Source organism: Papilio machaon, chromosome 19 (assembly GCF_912999745.1).
Source record: "Papilio machaon chromosome 19, ilPapMach1.1, whole genome shotgun sequence".
In the NCBI taxonomy this organism is placed as follows: Eukaryota; Metazoa; Arthropoda; class Insecta; order Lepidoptera; family Papilionidae; genus Papilio; species Papilio machaon.
The window spans coordinates 7,147,911-7,168,597 of NC_060004.1; the positions used below are offsets into that span (position 1 = coordinate 7,147,911).

The following is a 20,687-nucleotide window of genomic DNA, read 5'->3' on the forward strand; positions in this document are numbered from 1 at the left end:
TCTATGTATATAGGATTACCATATTTTTTGACAATGACAAACAACAGTATCAGAACCGAATGCGAAAGCAGCGCCTCTCTTACCGGCTTTGATAAGTTTGTCGCATTATCTACGCATGGTAACATTTATATTTTTGCTGTCGCCACTAACTCATTAGTCAAATATTTGACGCTGTCAAAATGACATTGTTATGTCTGGTTATATTTTGTTTATAAAGTACAACAATAAGATTTTAAGATTCTTGTTCTTGTCGAACTGTATTATTGTGTGAAACCCGATTGGGTTTCGCGCACATTTCCTAGCATTTCAGTGCATTAATTGTTATGTCTTTTTGTATCACTTAGTACGTTGTTTAATTGGTCCAATTTCTTTATTTACTTATTTATAATATATTAATTAATTAAATATTATATACAATTATGTCATTCGGCACAAGGAAACAATTTATGATAAATCCAATACGGGAAGAAACAAGGTATATCAAATATAAACTTTACGGACTTTAAAAAGAAAGAAATTTAAAGCAATTCATCTGGTTTTTGAGTTAAAACGAAATATTTGTCTGTCTATGCTAAACATAATATACTAAAAACTAGTAATAATTGATTCGTTATCTATCTTTACAGTTGGAAATTGTGCAAGTTGATTAGTAATGAAGACTCTCTAAACTTAAAGATAACCATTCAAAGTGGTAAAGGAGTGGATAGTACTACAAAGCTGTCCCGTAAATACATCATCAATAATGCAGTTTACTTCCAGATGAGAATGGATACTGGCCTTTCATCTAGTCAACCTTCTATTTTTGCACCACAATCTACAAATTACCTTAGCTATGACACATATTCATTATTTTGCAGCTTTGAGAACATTGAAGGCAGTGAAAAGACCTATATGGCTGAAGTGTCAATAAAGTCGTTTATAATTAATACTAACAAAACATTTTATATACACAATAAAATATGGAGGTTACTCATTGAACCCACCACTTCAAATTTTACAACCTCATTTGATATAATTGTCACTCTTAGTTTAATGGATAAAATTATAAGACCATTTGCACTGCTCTATAAAGACTCAAAATCAACTGATTTAAGACTGATAGGCAAAGATGGAACTATTGAAGTGCACTCTGCAATATTGATTGCATACAGTTCAGTCTTCAACAAGAAAATATCTGAAAAGGCTCAGGAATCACCTCGTCCCTACGAACTAGCTCTGCCACATGTAAAACAATCAATTTTGCAACATTTAAAAGATTATATTTACTTGAACAAAATACCAGAGTCCCCATTGTCAAGTTTAACGGACCTCATAGTCTTTGCTTCCGAGTATAATATGAAGGAATTGGGTCAGATGTGCACACAGAAGTTGGCTACAATTGCTGTTGCTGAAAATTTTTGTGATTTGACATATTTTGTGCTGAATAATGGTATGATGGAGACTTTTTTTGACATTTTAGAACTTATTGAAAGTAGCAAAATAAAAACTGAAGATATTAAGCAATGTATTCATACAGAAAATGTAAATGGCAGATAAAATTAACTTTTTTCTACGCTATGTAAAATAGATGTAATTATTTTGTAAGATTAAATAAGACATTGCATATTGAAATGTTCATTTTTGTTCGCTTCATTTTCTATTTAAAATGTGTCAAAATCATAATGAAAATATAATTCAAATAACGACTTCTATACACAATTATATAATTAAATATAATGTTATAGAACAATAAAACTTAGCCTCTTTCCTCCTTCCAACTGACATAGATTAAGCATTAGAAAGCTTTAAGCAATTTCTAATGTCACTTACTTTGATTTTACCATTTTGGATATATTCTAAAACATTCAAATATAGTTCATGTATCTTATGTTGTTGAGCAAATTCAGTGATACGGTACACATCAGTAGCAGTCAGAGTGGCCATTATCTGGCTGATACATTTGCGCTCCAGCTCGACCATTGTTGCTCTGGAGGCCAAAAGCAACAACTGCTCTATGTCCTCTTTCGGCAAAACGTACAAGTAAATGTAGGATTTAAAGTCTTGCAAAGTTTTCTCATTCACTCCACTATATTCGATAGTATTGTCCTTGATTGTTTTTTCTTGTATCATCTTCATGATACTGGGGCTCTGAGCGGCCAGCACTGCCCCGTGTACCTTCACCTCTGACCCTGCATCGCCAATCAGTTTGAAGTCCATCAGCTCTGTGTCTTCATACAATGCTTTAAATGGATTTTCACTTTTAATGATTGTCATTGTGAAAATAACATTGAAGCTAAATTTTGGAGATGTTGTCTCACGGATCAAGAACCAAGAATCATTATCAGTACAAAATGCCTTATCCAAGAGACCTAAACCTATACTGTTGCAAATGATTGAATACATTGTATCATCATTACTGTGAGTTTTCACAAATTTAAATAGTAGTAGAATGTTAGGTTTGAAAATGTCAACTTGTTTCTGTGCACCAAATGCGAACTGATTATATTGTTGTGATTGTTTAGGTACTTCTGTTGCCTTTGCCTGTATAACTTTCAGACAAATTTTTACTGATGAGTTTATTTTATGTTCACTTTCTGTAGAATTACCCTTTGCATTGGTCTCTATATCAACTTTTAACTCTAGCCAATTGTCTCGTTTATTAACTTCTATTACATTTAACCTGAAATCAAATAATATATCATTAGCTTGTATGTTAGAAACAAATCAGTTTGTTTTTAAACATCAGTTTTTTTAGAAATCAATGAAATAAACAAAAAAAAAACAAAGTAGTATCTCAAGTTTATATTTCTACCTTAGAATTCTAAACAAACTAATATTTTATTTTTATCCAAGTAGTTTACACAATTTAAAAAAGTTGTCATCCAAACTTACACATTTTCAGTTTTAGGACCCTCATTTACTATTGCTGGAGTTGCTGATCCAAACATAATTAAATTTTTAAACTGACGAACTTCGACATATATCTAAACTGCAAATAATATGTTTATTATTGTGCCTTTAAATAATACTTTGAATCGCAATGGATCGTAATCGTAAAGCAAAGTAAAGCAAGTGTTACCAGCTTTAAATCGAACAGTGTGACCAGATTTAAATCGAACATTATGCGAGTTACTCGTCTCAATTCTGTTGGTTTTGTTAATAATCCTAAAATTCTGCTAATCGTTGAGGTTGTAATTGGTTTAAAAGAAAAAACAGAATTTAAGCCTTGGTTTATTTATTGTTTGGATTAGTTTATATATTACCAGAGCTGGGCATTAACTCGTTAATCCGTTAATCGTTAATTAACGAAGTTAACATTTTGCTTAACGGATTACCTTTTAAGTTAACTTCAAAAAGTGTTAACGCTTTTGTTAACTTCCGTTAAACTCAACTTCCGTTCATAAAAGTCCGTTAATCGTTAAATTAGAAACTTGGAGACGTGCTGTCATTTTGTTTAAATTACGCGCCACGCCACGCTCGTAAGTTCAGCTATGTCGGGCGACTGTCGGTGACTCGAATGGTGAACGAACGAGTTGATAATTGAAATATGTGAAGTTCACGTGCAAGTGTGATGCATCAGAGCGTCCGGGAAAGACGTGAACAACAGGACGAAATCAAAAGAAGGTTCGAAATAGTCAGAGCTGGGCATTAACTCGTTAATCCGTTAATCGTTAATTAACGAAGTTAACATTTTGCTTAACGGATTAACTTTTAAGTTAACTTCAAAAAGTGTTAACGCTTTTGTTAACTTCCGTTAAACTCAACTTCCGTTAATAAAAGTCCGTTAATCGTTAAATTAGAAACTTGGAGACGTGCTGTCATTTTGTTTAAATTACGCGGCACGCCACGCTCGTAAGTTCAGCTACGAGTATGTTGGGCGATTGTCGGCGACTCGAATTGGTGAACGAGCGAATTGGTAATAGATATATGAGAAGTTCGCGTGCAACTGTAATGCATCAGAGCGCCCGGGAAAGACGTGACCAACAGAAAAAGAAGGTTCGAAATAGTATATTTCATTACGAGCATATAAAAGCAAGAGTATATAATAGCCTACATTCCGAACGCTCTTTGTCCCTGCAATACGCCACTTTTTGAGCAACTGTATTAAAACACTTTTTTACTCGTGCTTTTTCTTTAGCTTTTCCAAACTCGTGCGTTCTCTTTCCCAACTGTCAAAATTATGTCTATTAAAAAGAAAAAAACAACCGCGAAGTTTTTACAAAAAAAAAAAAAAAATCATTGAAGTTTTTATGATTCATGCAAATATTTCTAAAAAGAAGTTCCTAATTTGTTACAATATCAGATTTAATGATTTGATTCAATGAATTAGGTTAGGTTTCATTTTATTTAATCTCATTAAATTTCATTATCATTTCATATTAATAAAAATAATCTACTGAAGACTTGGCCGTTTGGGCATAGTTCGCTTTGCCTACCCAGAATGGGTAAAGAAAACAAAAAAAAACTCTGTTTGTATTCTTTTACAGTTGGCGCCATTTTTCAAACATTTTAGTTAGTTGAGTTTATTGTGTTTTTATTATTCTATTAAATTGTTTCATTTTTCGCAACTATATTAAAAAGAGTTGTTTAGTACACGTGCGGAACTGTCATTACAACTTGTTCCAAATGTCAACCCTCACCTTCGGCTGCGCCTCGGCTCGGGTAGACATTTGTCGGAACTCTTTGCAATGACAGGCTTTCCGCACTCGTAATGAAATATACTATAATGAATTCATACTTGTCTCTAATACTAATGTGTTATAGAATGTATTGTCAAATTACTATTTTAAACAAGTGTCGCCACAATAAGTGTGAAATTAGTATGTATAATTTTGGTATGGTTAACTGTTAACGATTAACTTTAACTTGCGTTAAATTTTCGAAAATTTAACGCTTTAACGATTAACGAAGTTAATTTTTTAATTAACGAATTAACGATTAACGAAGTTAACTTTTCGATTAACTGTGCCCACCTATGGAAATAGTATATTTCATTACGAGTATACAATAGCCCACATTCCGAACGCTCTTCGTCCCTGTAATACGCCATTTTTTGAGCAACTGTATTAAAACACTTTTTTACTCGTGCTTTTTCTTTAGCTTTTCCAAACTCGTGCGTTCTCTTTCCCAACTGTCAAAATAATGTCTGTTAAAAAGAAAAACCAACCAAGAAATTTTTACAAAAAAAAACATTGAAGTTTTTATGATTCATGCAAATATTTCTAAAAAGAAGCTCCTAATTTGTTACAATATCAAATTGAATGATTTGATTCAATGATTTAGGTTAGGTTTCATTTTATTTCATATCATTAAATTTAATTTTCATTTCATATCAATAAAAATAATTTACTGAAGACTTGTCTATTTGGGCATAGTTCCCTTTGCCTACGCAGAATAGGTGAAGAAAACAAAAAAGGTCTCTGTTTGTATTTTTTTACGGTTGGTGCCATTTTCGAAACATTTTAGTTAAAGTTGAGTTTATTGTGTTTTTATTATTCTATTAAATTGGTTCATTTTTTCGCAACTGTATTCCGCACTCGTAATGAAATACACTATAATGCATTCATACTTGTCTCTAATACTAATGTGTTATAGAATGTATAGTCAAATTACTATTTTAAACAAGTGTCGCCACATAAGTGTGAAATTAACTTTAACTTGCGTTAAATTTTCGAGAATTTAACGCTTTAACGATTGACGAAGTTAATTTTTTAATTAACGAACTTAACTTTTCGATTAACTGTGCCCACTTGTGAACACTTGTATACAAAACGATTTCTTTGGTAAAACATCTGTTTTACCAAAGAAACTTGAACTAAAACATAGTGATATATCTATAACACTATGTTTTAGTTCAAGTTTTACGGCATTTGAAATTCACGGTAAAAACTAAATCTAAACACTGCCTGTTTAGGCGTAGCAAAGTTTGGCCGAACATGATTAAAATATAACAAGTGATTAATAGAAAATACTCGAAATAAAACAAGATCGTATAACTTTTCAGACTTGTACCATAACTAGTTCGTAATCTTAAGATTTTCCTGATACCGTGCTTTTACAGTAACACATATTTACAACTGAAATATCAATCTGTTCATTATCTTCCGAAGAGTGTAGTATGAGTGTGTTCAAATAAATATTTTACTTTATAGTTTGTTTGGCTCTATAAGTTTTAAATAAACTGAATACTGATAGTATTCGATCCGATCCACCGTGGTCGTCTATTGATCCACTGGTGGATTTAATGGCGTTGTATCGATAGAAAAATCGAATGGATCGTATTACATTGTATCGATCACTGACCTCTATAAATGGATAGGCGAATTCTTAGCTTTTACTTCGTTCAGATTTAAACGCTCCTGTTAATTTATCTTCATAATTAGTTAAAACCCACACCATCGCAACCAAGTCTATGACACGGTAATAATAATACCGTGAGTGAGAGAGATACAGTTATACCCAATTCCTGTGACGTGACAAAGACAGGGATAACTATCTTCCGTCCCTTTCTGCGTACCAGGGTTTGGGCTTTGTTTGGAACAAAGGTTGTCCCCTACAAACAACCTAGGTTGTCCCTAACAAAGTTTGACATTCGTGCTATTTTTCGAAAATTGTGAGTACTTAGTGGCTGTAATTGTGCAAAAATATTTTGATATTACAGTTTTAGTAAGGTAAAGTTTATAAAACATGGTATACTGCTGTATCGTCGGTTGTAAAAGCCGTAGTGAGCGAAAAGAGAAAAACATAACCTTTCACTCGTAAGTACTGAAACTACGCATTTATTCACATGTATTCATACAAAATAAGGAAAAAAATACAAACTAGTTGTTCTTTACAGTCTTTGTAATAACTAATATGTTAAAATACGGGTAAAATCAGCTAAAATAAAATAGTATTTTTCGAACATTATGCGCCCAAACGCAGATGTCATTTGTGTCAAATAATATACTGTAGATCTGGGAAACAAGCGGCCATATTAAACTTCTTTTCAAATTGGTTGGTTATTACCCGTAAAAATAATACCACCATCTTGTTGTAAAAATTACCCTGAATTTAGGGGAAATAAATTATAGTATGTATAATGTATATAAATGAAACAATTCACATTTTTTATACTATTTTCAACAGATTTCAAAAGGAGTTTTTAATTCTGGTATATGCTGTGTTTTTAAATATTTGATACTTTCTTATCCCGTTGATTTTAAAGAGTATGCTTTTTAATTTGTCCCATGTAAATTTTGTTTCTTAGAAATTACAATCAAAATAGTTTAATATTAAGTAGTTTTACATGTAGTGTTCACTGTAATGATATACAGAGTAATTTAAAATTATATGACTATAATATTGGTATGTTTTTTGTAGTTTTTTATGAAGACTTAGGGCTTCGTGCATATCGAAGAAAAATAGGACATCGTTTGAATGCTCGTCTAATGGACCTAAGACTGAAGAGATGCCGCGCTTTGTTGAAGCAGTACGCGGGAAAAAAATATCGGGAAATTCTTTTTTTGGAGTCACTCAAGACATCCTTGATTAAGGCAGCCGCCGATATTGACATGGACCTCGTTCGTGCTGTGATAGACGACTGGCCGAGCAGATTGAAGGCCTGTATTCAAAATCACGGATGTCATTTTGAATAAACTTTAGTGTCATAAGAATCTATGTTTTGTTAAGTTCAATTTGGTATATAAATGGTCACATAATGAATAAACTTGTTTCAATTATTTTATATTAAACATGTGACAGAATTTATGACCTGACTAAGTATTACTAAAAAAATCTGTTTACGTAATCTTAGTCACATAAACAAAAATTACGCATTGTTTTTTATATTTATTACGTTTATTAATTACAATTTAATTGGGAATATATAAATTGGTCTATATTAAATTATATCGTAATTATTCATTTTCGGGACAAAACAAATAACTGGTAACCCCAATCCTTTTACATATATATAGGTATAGTCTATAGTACTCTCTATCTGTCCCTTACGGGTGAACGCGCATGTCATAACTATATAATTCTTCATCTGAGATCGCAACAAAACGCCACCATCAGCGCCAAAATGGCGACCATCAAATAGGCACAAAATATTACGTCTTACAACTAATCCATTTATAGAGGTCTGTGGTATCGATCCACCAAAGTATCGGATCGGATCGTGCATCCCTAATTTTGACTTATTTTTATTTTCAAATGTCAAATAAAGAGTTAAGGTTATGTATGTTGTTGATTTACAAATTGATAATTTTGATATAGGAATCTAAATGCAATCTATTTGAGTGTTTATTGGTAAAGTTAATTAACTAAATTAAACTCTATATACTAAAATGACCAAAGTTGATAAATATTGTCGGTTGTGCGCCGAACTAACTGAAGATTTAATATATGCTGATGAAGAAGCAGCTTTTAATTCAAAGATTGCAAAGAAGATGTTGTGGATAAATATCGACGTTTCTCCTTCAAATAAGCTCCCTAAAAGTATATGCTATTCTTGTTTTGATCAATTAGAACGGACTTGGATTTTTCTCAAGAACGTCAGAGAGGCGCAGGAAAAATTGAATCAATTATTTTCTACGAACAGTGAACATAAAGTTAAATTAGGAAAGCAGTCATCCGATGTGGCCAACCCCGTCGATATGAACTGGGATGATTTTCAGGATGTTAAAGTTGATATAAAAGATGAAGACATTATGACTGTGATCACTACAAATAAATTTATTGAGGGTCTAGAGAATTTAAAAACGGAACAGTGTCCTGAAAACGACCAGGATTTTGTGATTGAAGACAATGGGTTCAGCAGTAGCACAGATAGTGAGCAGCCCTCTGATGTCACAGTCAAAAAGAAAAGAAGTAAGAAGAAAGTGTCTCAACATGACAAACACACAGACAAAACTTTATATATAGAACCTATTGACATAGCTGACTTGGATGTGACATGGGAGGAGGAGGCATGCCGCTGTGCACACTGTGACGCCCAGTGCAAAAACATCTCATTGTTAAGATTACATTCCCAACATATACATAACAGTTGTTGCATTTTTAAATGTGTGAGCTGCGGCAAAGTTGTTTCCAATTACAAATCATTTGTCAAACATCTGAGACTGCACAAGGAAAAACTGAATTATTGCTGTGAATACTGTGACCAAAAGTTTACAATGACAAAATTTATTAAAAGACATAAACATGTTGAGCATGGCAGTGGAAACTTAACTTGTTGTAGGAAATGTGGCATGATATTTGACACAGTGGAGCAGTTACATGACCATTTAGAGAAATACAATAAAAGTATTAAGAAAATGTTTAGGAAAGCCATTGACAATGTGGAGGAGCAAGACTTGAAGTGCAACCATTGCCACAAAGAATTCAAAAAGCGTACTCATTTGAATCAGCACAAACTGGTGCACACGGATCGCAGCAGAGACTTCTCCTGCCACATCTGCGGCAAAATGTTCTTCATGAAGGGAACATTGAGCACCCATATAATGACACATGAAAATGTCAAACCTTATAAATGTGAATTTTGTCCGATGGCATTCAAAGCAAAAGGAAACCTTCAGTCTCATATCACATTGCATTCCGGAACAAAACCGTTTGTTTGTGAACAGTGCGGGAAGAGTTTTAGAGTTAAAAGACACTTGAAATCACATTCCATAATACATACAGACCTAATGCCATACAAATGTCAATATTGTGACAAAACTTTTAGATTTAAAACCCGTCTTAACTTACACCTGAGGCAGCACACGGGCGCTAAGCCGTACAATTGTGCTCAATGTCAGAGAGACTTCACGAATGGTTCAAACTATAAGAAACATATGAAACGGAGACATAATATTGACACCTCATCAATATGGAAAAAGTATTTGAGCAATGGAAGTGCGGCAACAGAAGAGGGTAAAGATATGGATGCTGGCAAGACATAATTGAATTGACTTTGTAAATGTATTTATTAAGATAGAATTAAATTATTTGGTGTAAAGTGAGCAAAGGCTCTGAATGGATGTGGTAAGGAGTGTAAAGTTAATCTCACAACCTACCTCCGAGGTCTCTTCACCCGGCTCTGTGTACATAACTTTGAGGATTGTACGTTTCTCAATAAAGTACTGAAATTCATTTATTAAGACTAAGGCAAGGTATTAAAATTTGAGAATTAAAAATTATAAAAGTTCATATTCTTTATATTATGAAAAATAATTAAGTTAAGGTGTGTCTTTTATAAGTGATAGTAAGTTAGTATATATCAATTGAATATTAAAATAAGACATGATTAAATACAATTTTATGTATATTTATATTTTCAATTTAATTTTCAGTTTATTTTGATTTCATTATTTAACAAAGGAACATTTATACTTTACAATAATTGATTAAGGTTTGTATATAAAATAATAGTTGACTTGAGTCAAAGATGTTTATGAGCAATACAATTTACTTGCATAATTAAATATATTTTTGTACATAGAATGGTTGCTTTTATATATTTATTTTTTCCGTATATGTGGCTAATGTAAAAAATTCTAACCTCTGCCCACCATTATTCAACAAGTCGAAAAAAGCCTTGATACTTAGTCTTAGGAACCCAAGATTGTTTTACATATATTCTTTCCATATATTTTGAGCGTCGGTGTCTCAGAGGTTAAGCACTTAACATTGCATCTGCAGGTCCTGGGTTCGAAAAATATGTACCAATGTGTTTTTCGACCTTCGATTAACATATTCTAGAGATATGACATATATTTATAACAAATATCTAGAGATTCAAAGATATTTGTGAAGTCAATCCCGACTGGGCCAGCGTGGTTGACTATGGCCTAGTCACCTCTAACTTAGGGTAGGCTCCGAGCCATTCAGTGGGGTATTATTTCCAAAAACAATAAAATAATATAGATTTACATAATTTCAATATTACCATAGGTTTCCACTGTCAGGAAAAATGTTTTCATCCCATTATTCTGCTTAAAAAATATAGGGACAACAATATACTTCAAATCCCCAGAGTAATTCTATGATGAGAATACTGTACAGTCAGCTGCAAAAATAAATATACATTTACAAAAAAAATACATTTGTATAAGACTTCGGTTCGAAAAATATGCTTGTACGTATTTTAAACCAGTGGCCTAAACGTTTAGTTGTAAAGTTTTGTAAATGAATGTACTTATTTATGCAGCTGACTGTACAAATATCTAGGGTTGACGATTTCGATCGATAGATCTATTCGATCATTTTGATAAAACCATAAACCACCCTTGAGGACTGACGCATGAGGACAGAACTTGTCACGTCATTTATTGTCAAAAAAGTGATAAAATGGTATGTAAACAAACAAATATTTGAAAAAACTTAATTTCAGGAAGACTTTTAAAACTTTAAACTAGGCTAGATATAGGTTCTACCTAGGTATATAGTGTTCAGCCTGCACTACCTAAGGAAATGAGACACCAACAGTCTAAGAGCTAGTCTTTTTTTAGGTATGTTTCTCTTAATATTATGGAAGGATGTCGTTTTTGAGTCTGTTTACCTTACTCTTACTTATATTATAAATGCGAATGTTTAGATGGATGGATGGATGTTTGTTTGAAGGTATCTACGGGACGGCTGAACGGATTTTTGTGAGATTTAGTACAGATAAAGAACATAGTCTAGAAGAACACATAGGGTACTTGTTAAGTTTTTTTTTTTGTAACTCCGCGCGGACTTAGTCGCGGGCGATATATATGCCATCTTCCCCAGTAGCTGCATATGTATGACGCAGTGCTCTTGAAGTACTCATGAATATCGTTGTGATCGCGTCAATTCTGGACAAACTAATTTGAAACACATTAATCAGTTGTGCTTATTGTTGGTATAGCAATCAGTATTTACTTAATTATATATTTTTAGTTTATCTATCCTGGATATTTTCAAACCAAAACCATAACAATTAAAATAATTCATGACGTATTATTTATTAAAGAGCTTTCAGTTATCTCCCCCTCCTTGTGTACTACTTGGCAGCGTTTTTGTTTTTTTGCTGAAAATTGACAAAAATGAATAAATTAAATAATTTTTTACTTCTCTTGACATCTGCAACAAAACTTGCTATTTTCCTACGTTTGTTTTAAAATTAGGTCAAATGTAGTATATGGCAGGGGCCAGCGTAGTGTAAACAGTGCGCTGCGCCGGCGCCGGATTTGCACAATAGGTAAGCGGAGAGGAGAGGTTGCGCCTGCTGACTCCACATTGTCCGCTCTCACTCATCACTTTCCTATCTTATAAAAGTTCCACTAAATAAAATAATATACATTTGAATAATTACTGCAACAATGTAAGTCAGCGATGTCGTTTTAAGAAGTTGCGGTAAATGGCCCATTGTCTTAAATCTTTGGTAGGCCCTCAGCTTAGATAATGTTTGGCTTAGTTTTTCATCCAAAATAACGCAAGTTTAGGCTTGAAGAAATGTATAGATTTTGGCAAATCAGAACTCACGACCATGTATTTTGTAGTTGTTACTCTGAAACAATATGCCATTGGCGTTAACTATCTTTTCGTGTATCGTTCTAACACTTTAAATATTCGATGCGGTCTCTGAAGCATAAGAAAAGTTTGTGTAGACACTCTCTAGTTATCAAGTACCAAATGATTTATGAAACAAACATATTGTAAAGTATAATAAATGTGCGTATCGTAAGAGGAGGAGGAGGAGGAGCTCGCGCGTGCCACGCTATGTGGGGCGCCGGTGCTCAGCAAAGCATGCACAAGACAAAGGCGACGGAAATATTGTTCCAGTCGACGACAAGAAAGCCGACGAGACAGTTTCCCGAGCCAGGCCTGACACACTTTTCAAATATTAAAAAAAAAATAGACGAAATTCCCGCCATAATTAGTGACGTGTCAAATTGTGAAAAAGGAATAAAGAAGAGTTTATTTTAAACTATTTATTTTGAAAACTTGCTAGTTCGTAATGATATAAAAGTTTCCTAAATTCATAAATGTGTCCCAATCGAAGACTGACATGACAATTTGTTATTTAAAAATGTACGATGGCAAGAGCAGTGCGCTGTGGCATCTGGTACTGATTGCTTTCTGCACACGGCATGCCTCCGCCGACGACTATATCAGGATGGTGAGTATCTAACAAGAATTTTTTACTTTAATTAATAACGTAATATTTTATAGTCTATTTCATATCTCTCTGTAGTACCAAAGTTCGTAGCGAGTTTTTATATATATCAAGAAGGCGGCAAACGACGCAACATCATCTAACAACAAGTGATAAATGACCACTATCCATTGAGAATAGAGATCTGCAAAAACTTACTGTGAAATAGAACAGGCGCGTTTTTACATTGAGGATAGGATAAAGTGAAAAGGGAAATTTCTTTTATAACGTCTGCTCCGTCAAGTCTATCTCCGCTTTCCTGTTTCTTCATTTTCTTTGCTCATATTAACTCATCTCATCTTTTCCAATTTAGCTTTATATTAAATACTAGCTGTAGCCCGCGACTCCGTCCGCGCGCAGTTAAAAAAAATGAAAAATAGATGTTGGCCGATTCTCAGACCTACTGAATATGCTCACAAAATTTTATGAGAATCGGTCAAGCCGTTTCGGAGGAGTACGCTTACGAAAACTGACACGAGAATTTTATATATTAGATTTTAGATTCAATTAATCTAACAACTTGTGAGTTTCATTACATTATAATTTGAAATGTCAGCACAGCGTCATCACCCGCATCCACTTATCTCGTATATTCAGCGTGAATGTCAAATATGTCATTTTTCCTGTGTAAAAATTTAAATAGATCGTTACATAATTTATCCTTGGGAAAAGACACAAGCCACCGGATGTCTCCAAAATTAAGTGAATTACTAACCGTGTGGTTTAATGAGGGTATTGTGAGACATGACGACCTTCGACGCAACAAACATCTACTGCAATACACCTCGTGTCTGATTGTTACCATTATATATTCACAGCTAGACGTCCTTGCGCCGAACCTGTTACTATTTTGTCTGACTAGGCCGTCTTTTTGCACTATTACTTCAACCATTTTGATGTTAGGATACTGAATTAGATATTCTAGAATCTTGTTGTAACCACACTCTGAATAGAGGCGAGGAGCAACAAATTAAAATCACCGCCGTGTCATTTTCATTCTTACTTAATGCCATTCATGCAGTAGATACTAAAGCAGTGCTGTTTTAATTACTTAAGCTTAAGAAAAATTAAATTAATATTATATGCTTAATCATGCACACGGGGTGTGACGGGTATGGCCAGCGATACGGTCTCTTCGTGGCGTTTTGCGCTCTGTTTATTTACAAAAGACTTCGAGGCACATGTCATATTGATATGCTGTGTGCCTACTAACTAGATATGTAATAATAACTAACGATTCTTGAAAACTATTTTAATAACTACACTGCTTTTATATAGTAAATGCAAAAACCTCCGCTGTTGCAGGGTAGCAACACGAACGCGGCAGAGGCGATGCAGTTTCTGCGTGAGTACGACAGGGAGGCGTCCGGCATGTGCTACAGGTCAGCTGACTATTTCATTACTCGCCAACTGTAACGATTTAATAAAAATTAAATATAAGTAATCAGTTTAGTGATTGATTTACTTTGATTTAAATATGCGATGGGTGATTTGCGCAGAGTGACTACGGCGCAGTGGAAGTTCGTGACCAACATAACGGAGCAAAACCGGCGACGGATGAACGAGGAGCTGGCGCTGAGCTCCAAGTTCGAGCGGCTGTCGTGGCGCAAAGCGGCCGCCTTCGACGTCACACGTCTGGTCGACCCGCAGGCGCGCCGACAGCTGCGCAAGATCGTGCAGGCCAGCCGCGCCTCACTCTCTGATGACAAGTTTAATGAGGTACCGTATTGTTCATGCTAAATACACTTTCTTCCAGACCGATATAAATTTACGATTTCATTTCAGCTTCAAAAACTGATAACAGAGATGAAAGAGATCTACAACTCGGCGAAAATTTGCCCATTCGGGCAGAAGCCGTACGACCCTCACGTACCGAAAGTGGGCAGCCCGGCGACCACCCCGCCCGAACCCTTCCCGCTGACGCATCCGCATTACCAGCTCAACAACCACCCTTATCAGCACTACCAGCCGTACCAGGACAACCCCGAGTTCCCCAACTACTGCGACATGCAGCTGGACCCCGAGATCTCGAGAATCCTCGCCCACTCCAGGATAGAGAGCGAGCTCCTCTACGTGTGGAAGAGCTTCCGGGACCAGACCGGGCCCAAGCTGAGGGACAAGTTCATAAGATATGTGGAACTGGCCAACGAGGCCGCCGTTCTCGCCGGTAACACTTTCATACTTTAAAACATGTATTCAGTTTTGAATAAGAAACTCGGTTAGATGAAAAGAAACCTTGTGTTAAAACTAGCACGTCGCAAGGGATCGTAATCTATTAGATGGCAAACAGGAGACGATGTTAGGATACATCAGGATGGATCTGTCGAATGTTTAGAGGCGATGGTGACCAGGTTTCAGGAACGCGGGGGAGCAGATGCGCGCGGCGTACGAGGAGCCCTCGCTGCGGGAGAGCGTGGAGGAGGTGTACAATCAGGTGGCGCCGCTGTACAAGCAGCTGCTGACGTACGTACGTCGCCGTCTGCTGCAGCGCTACGGCAACCACACGCTGCGCCCCGACGGGCCCCTGCCCGCACACCTGCTCGGTACACTTCCTCCTTTCTTCGTTCCTTCAAAATCTGTTTTGGTCGCAGCCTTTCTTTCTATAATTAATTTTACGAGGTCATTCTCAGTTTTTTGCGTGATGTAGATAGAGGTGACGGGTGACAAGTGATGTTGTGTCCGCAGGCAACATGTGGGCGCAGAATTGGAAGTCTATCATGGACCTGGTGATGCCGTTCCCGACCTCGCCCGCGCTGGATGTCACCTCGGAGCTGTTGCGCCAGGGGTACACGCCGCTCAGGTAGGTGCGCGACGTACCTAGCTTACCTTCTCACAAGTACCTTCTTGTACTGTACAAAAAAATTAAATCTTGTTTCCTTTTTTAATTCCTTCGATGCCGTCCGGACTAACTATTAATGAAAGTTATACTACGAGCTTAGATCTATCAGTATCTAGATTAAGTCGCAAGGGCGATGGCAGTAGTAAGATGTGGTGGGGCGCAGGATGTTTCAGCTGGGCGAGGAGTTCTTCACGAAGATGGGCATGAAACCGTTGCCGCCGGAGTTCTGGCGCAGCTCGGTGCTGACGCGGCCGCGGCGCCCCGCCCAGTGCTCCGCCAGCGCCTGGGACTTCTGCAACCGCATCGATTACAGGTCGCCATCACAACCATCACAACCACAACATTATTCTTTAGTTTTTTATCTCTGTATTTGACATCTACCATTTTAAAAGGTATAAATTTGACAAATGGCTTAAAAGATATCACGATCGCAAGCAAGAAGCAATCATACATATATAAATCCTTGGCCACCCGGACGAAGCCAGGGCAAGTCGCAATTTCTCGTATCTATCGTTTTAGAAATAAAACAACTTTGTCATGTTATGAATGTTAATGATGGACCTGACTCGGTACATACTCGTATTTTTGAATATTTTTTTGTTTGATCAAATGTGAAGTATTGCATTACAAGTTATTGCAGGCGCTTTACTTTCAGATTACGATTTCTTTGTATCCCACGACTCATATCCTACTGTGTGTGTGTGAGTGTGGGCCGGGTGTGTGTATGTGTGTGAGAGAGAGATGCGAGTGTTTGTGTGTCGCAGGATCAAGCAGTGCACGGAGGTGACGACGCAGGACCTGGTGTCGACGCACCACGAGCTGGCGCACATCCAGTACTACCTGCAGTACGCAGACCAGCCGCAGCTCTTCCGCGACGGCGCCAACCCCGGTAACTACACCACCTCACACCACCTCACACCACCTCACACCACCTCACACCACCTCACACCACCTCATACCTTTGTACTTTATCTCTATCTGTCATGTAATCACAGCGATTTAATTGAACCTTATGCGCAGCGTTCCACGAGGCGCTCGCCAACGCGGCGACGTTGTCTGTCTACAACATGCCGCATCTCTACCGCCTCGGACTCTATAACAACAAGTCAGTTATGACACTTATAATTACATATGCAATATTCCACACTGTCATCTATCTCTGTTCCAAATGTTATCCAAATCCAATGATGATGATGTTAACGTTGAAATTGATGATGATGATCTTTAAAAGAGTCGGTTCTCGAGAACCGACTCTAACCGTTTACTTGAGTAAACGGTTCGGATACCAAACGATAGAAGATGGGATTGAAGTGATGGGAATTGGAAGGAGACGCTGGCATACGCCGCAGTGTAATTGCATGTTGGTCGACATCTGCAGGAGCCACGACTCGTACGAGGTGGGCATGAACTTCCTGATGACCATGGCGCTGGAGAAGGTCGCCTACTTGCCCTTCGCCTTCATGGTGGACCAGGTGACCACTCGCTGCACACTGCATCAAGACACACATAACACGCATTAGTCACATTCTTCCACAACGAAACAAGTTGCCAACCTGTCTTAGAAAGTAGAGGAAATTAGAATAGCTCGTAACGGAACTTGTTATAAAATATACGTAAATTTAATCTTTTCCAGCGACATCTTTTGATTGTGGTAATTTACTTTTGCTGAACTTTTAATATTTGTGTTACAAACAGTTAACAACTATCTATATAGGTATATAGGTATATAGAACCGGCTGATAGCTTGTACTCGTACAATATGTATGAGTAGATCATGTCGGCACCATTGTTGCAGTGGCGCTGGTCAGTGTTCGAGGAGGGTGTGGAGAACATGAACGAGCGCTGGTGGCAGATGAAGCTCAGGTACCAGGTACTGTGCCTCCACAACACTAACAACCGCAACTTTTTGATATTTCGACTTTCCTTGTTTCATTGATTTTATATTTTAGATGTAGGAAACTAGTGTTGAGGTTGTATTTGGTTGCAGGGCGTCGTCCCGCCGCTGAAACGCACCGAGGAGGACTTCGACCCCGGCGCAAAGTACCACATCATCTCCGACCAGGTCATCTCACTTTACTGTAGATACCAAGCTACCCTACTTTCTGTTTAACCATCTAGCAGTTACCGCACCCCACCAGTTTAAAATTTTGCGGTTGATGTATATAGTACTCTACTACTCTCTCGGCACACATTGTGCGATGTGGGCGTTGATGTATGCAAGGAGGAGATGTTATATCTACAATGTGGTGCGGCGCTGTGCAGGAGTACCTGAAGTTCTTCCTGGCGACGGTGCTGGAGTTCCAGGTGTTCGAGCAGCTGTGCGTGGCGGCGGGCCACGCCGAGCACCTGCACCTCTGCGACCTGCACCGCAGCCGCGAGGCCGGCCGCCTGCTCGGGTACCACTCACCTACGCTCGGTTACGAGTTTTTGTCATAAATAAATAAGCGATGTCGTAATGTATGCATGTGACAGCGAGCTGATGCAGGCGGGGGCCTCCAAGCCCGCCGGCGAGCTGCTGCGGACGCTGACGCGCGGCAGGACCGACAAGATCTCGCCGGAGGCCCTCGTCAAGTGAGAACTTTATACCCGCATTTCTTATCTAAGCCTTTTTAGGCCGTTATAGAAATAGAACCTGTTTCTCTCTTAAGTCTACATCGCATCGAACTATTCATGGCACAAAGTGTTGCGCAGAAGTCAGTGTTCAGTAGTGAAAAGTGAACCATCAGTATGGTAGTGGTGGCAGTGTGCGAGTGCGAGTGAGATGGCATGCGCAGGTACTTTCGTCCGCTGGAGCTGTGGCTGCGCGCGCAGAACCGCGACGCGCCACTCATCGGGTGGAAGGCGAGCAGGCCGGACGTGGCGCTGTTCTCGCCGCGCGCCTCCGCCGCCGCCGCCGCGCCGCCCGCCGCCGCCCTCGCCGTGCGCCCGCTGCACCTCCTCCTTCCCTGTGTCGCCCTCCTTCTAGCTCACTAAATAAAAATGTTGATACTGTTTTTTTTAAACCTTTGTTTCAATTACGACTGAAATCTGATCGCAAAATGAACGAATTAGTAACTGAGAACGTGTCATTTCTTCTGACTCAACTTTCACGATGGTATTCACCCTTTGTTTACAAAATCTTACAAAAAGGATACTTAGAACTAAAAACCACTAAAAGCGAAATAGATTGTTAGTGTTATATTTACTGTAAAAACAGTACTGTTCTACCACTTGGTGTTCTTTCAAATGCTGACAGTGCTGCGCTGCCTCACTGTTCTGCCCTCGTGTGAAACTATCAAAGGGGAATGTGTATTTGCAATTTGCGTGTAGATGATTTGTTTTTTACATGTTCCTTGCATGTAAAAAATTAGCGAGAGACAGAACTATACAATTATAACGGAATACAAATACATATAAAGAACATTATCTCGCACATCGAGCGTCGTATCAAATATATTGCAAAAAACGAGGTCATCAAAAACTTTCAAGATGAAAAAAGCTTTATAAAGTTATTTGATAATGTTGAAACAATAGATGCGAGTGAAGCTTCAACTATTTACTATAGTCGTGTGGAATTTAAGACGCTTTCATTTAAGGTGTTATATTTCTAGTATTCCAATACTTAAAAGCTAAATTTTTACTGTCTGTTCTTGTTATACTTTTCTTTTTTATTTAGACGCTCCTAGATTACAATAAACTAGTGATATGATTTATTAAATGTATCTCTAATCTAGATCCGTACTAAACGAAAAAACTATCTTTAAATGTTTGTCTAATCAATATATGATCTCAAATTGTTACTAATTCCATTTCTGTTAATCTGCGGTATTTTTAATTAACAATAATCCTTGAAGTTCAAATTTAATAACTGGTATAAAGATCTGAGTAGCAATAGAAAAACAATTTCAAACAAAATTCACTCAAAAGTAACATAAAAAAACAATTTCAAACAAAATGCATTCAAAAGTACCATAAAAAACAATCTCAAACAAAATACACTAAAAAGAAACAAAATAATGTCATGAAAACTTCTTTCTTTTTTTCTTCTCTCTTTCAAAAACCCTCTAAACTCTAAAGAAAGTTCTCTTCTTTCTTGTAACATGTCTATATTGTATAATTATTGTTATTTCGCAGTCGGTGTCGGCCGAAGTAAATAGGTGACATTTTATATTTGAGATGTATTAGACATACTTACGTTTATGTCCCTACTTAGGCCGAAACCGACTCCAAAATAACAATAATTATACAATATAGACATGTTACAAGAAAGAAGAGAACTTTCTTTAGAGTTTAGAGGGTTTTTGAAAGAGAGAAGAAAAAAAGAAAGAAGTTTTCATGACATTATTTTGTTTCTTTTTAGTGTATTTTGTTTGAGATTGTTTTTTATGGTACTTTTGAATGCATTTTGTTTGAAATTGTTTTTTTATGTTACTTTTGAGTGAATTTTGTTTGAAATTGTTTTTTTACGTTACTTTTGAGTGCATTTTGTTTGAAATTGTTTTTTTAAGTTACTTTTGAGCGCATTTTGTTTGAGATAGTTTTTTTTTGTTTTGAAGTCGGCTATTTTTTTTTCTTAAAATGTTTGTTTTATTTCTCAATTTTTAGTGAATTTGAAGTTTAATTACAAATTTCCTTAATACGTATAAGGACATAAATAAGACAAATAAAGAAAAGGACTTTCCTATTGTGTGTATATATGTGTGTACTTCAATTCAAAAACTAATTTAGAATACAGCAGATAACCAC

At 36.7% G+C, this 20,687-nt stretch overlaps 4 protein-coding genes across 4 annotated transcripts; 3 read left to right on the forward strand and 1 right to left on the reverse strand.

Moving 5' to 3' along the window:
* The first annotated feature begins 395 nt into the window (after nucleotides 1-395).
* Nucleotides 396-1,543, forward strand: LOC106715592. Its single transcript, XM_014508911.2, has 2 exons — nucleotides 396-475; nucleotides 627-1,543. The coding sequence occupies exons 1-2, from the start codon at nucleotides 420-422 to the stop codon at nucleotides 1,534-1,536; spliced, it is 966 nt and encodes a 321-aa protein (XP_014364397.2). The 5' UTR covers nucleotides 396-419; the 3' UTR covers nucleotides 1,537-1,543.
* A 188-nt stretch (nucleotides 1,544-1,731) lies between these two features.
* On the reverse strand, nucleotides 1,732-3,035 carry LOC106715588. Its single transcript, XM_014508907.2, has 2 exons — nucleotides 2,872-3,035; nucleotides 1,732-2,659 (listed from the first exon to the last, which is right to left on the reverse strand). The coding sequence occupies exons 1-2, from the start codon at nucleotides 2,925-2,927 to the stop codon at nucleotides 1,768-1,770; spliced, it is 948 nt and encodes a 315-aa protein (XP_014364393.2). The 5' UTR covers nucleotides 2,928-3,035; the 3' UTR covers nucleotides 1,732-1,767.
* Nucleotides 3,036-8,299: 5,264 nt separating this feature from the next.
* LOC106715575 (zinc finger protein 253) lies at nucleotides 8,300-10,110 on the forward strand. Its single transcript, XM_014508888.2, has one exon. It carries the CDS (start codon nucleotides 8,310-8,312, stop codon nucleotides 9,903-9,905), a length of 1,596 nt encoding a protein of 531 aa, XP_014364374.2. The 5' UTR covers nucleotides 8,300-8,309; the 3' UTR covers nucleotides 9,906-10,110.
* Nucleotides 10,111-11,437: 1,327 nt separating this feature from the next.
* Nucleotides 11,438-18,935, forward strand: LOC106715578 (angiotensin-converting enzyme). The gene is made up of 16 exons (XM_045682672.1): nucleotides 11,438-11,453; nucleotides 12,751-13,087; nucleotides 14,429-14,505; nucleotides 14,623-14,842; nucleotides 14,909-15,290; nucleotides 15,475-15,666; nucleotides 15,809-15,923; nucleotides 16,126-16,275; nucleotides 16,727-16,851; nucleotides 16,983-17,067; nucleotides 17,341-17,434; nucleotides 17,758-17,832; nucleotides 17,950-18,024; nucleotides 18,225-18,358; nucleotides 18,435-18,533; nucleotides 18,737-18,935. The coding sequence occupies exons 2-16, from the start codon at nucleotides 12,977-12,979 to the stop codon at nucleotides 18,933-18,935; spliced, it is 2,133 nt and encodes a 710-aa protein (XP_045538628.1). The 5' UTR covers nucleotides 11,438-11,453; nucleotides 12,751-12,976.
* The last annotated feature ends 1,752 nt before the right edge of the window (nucleotides 18,936-20,687 follow it).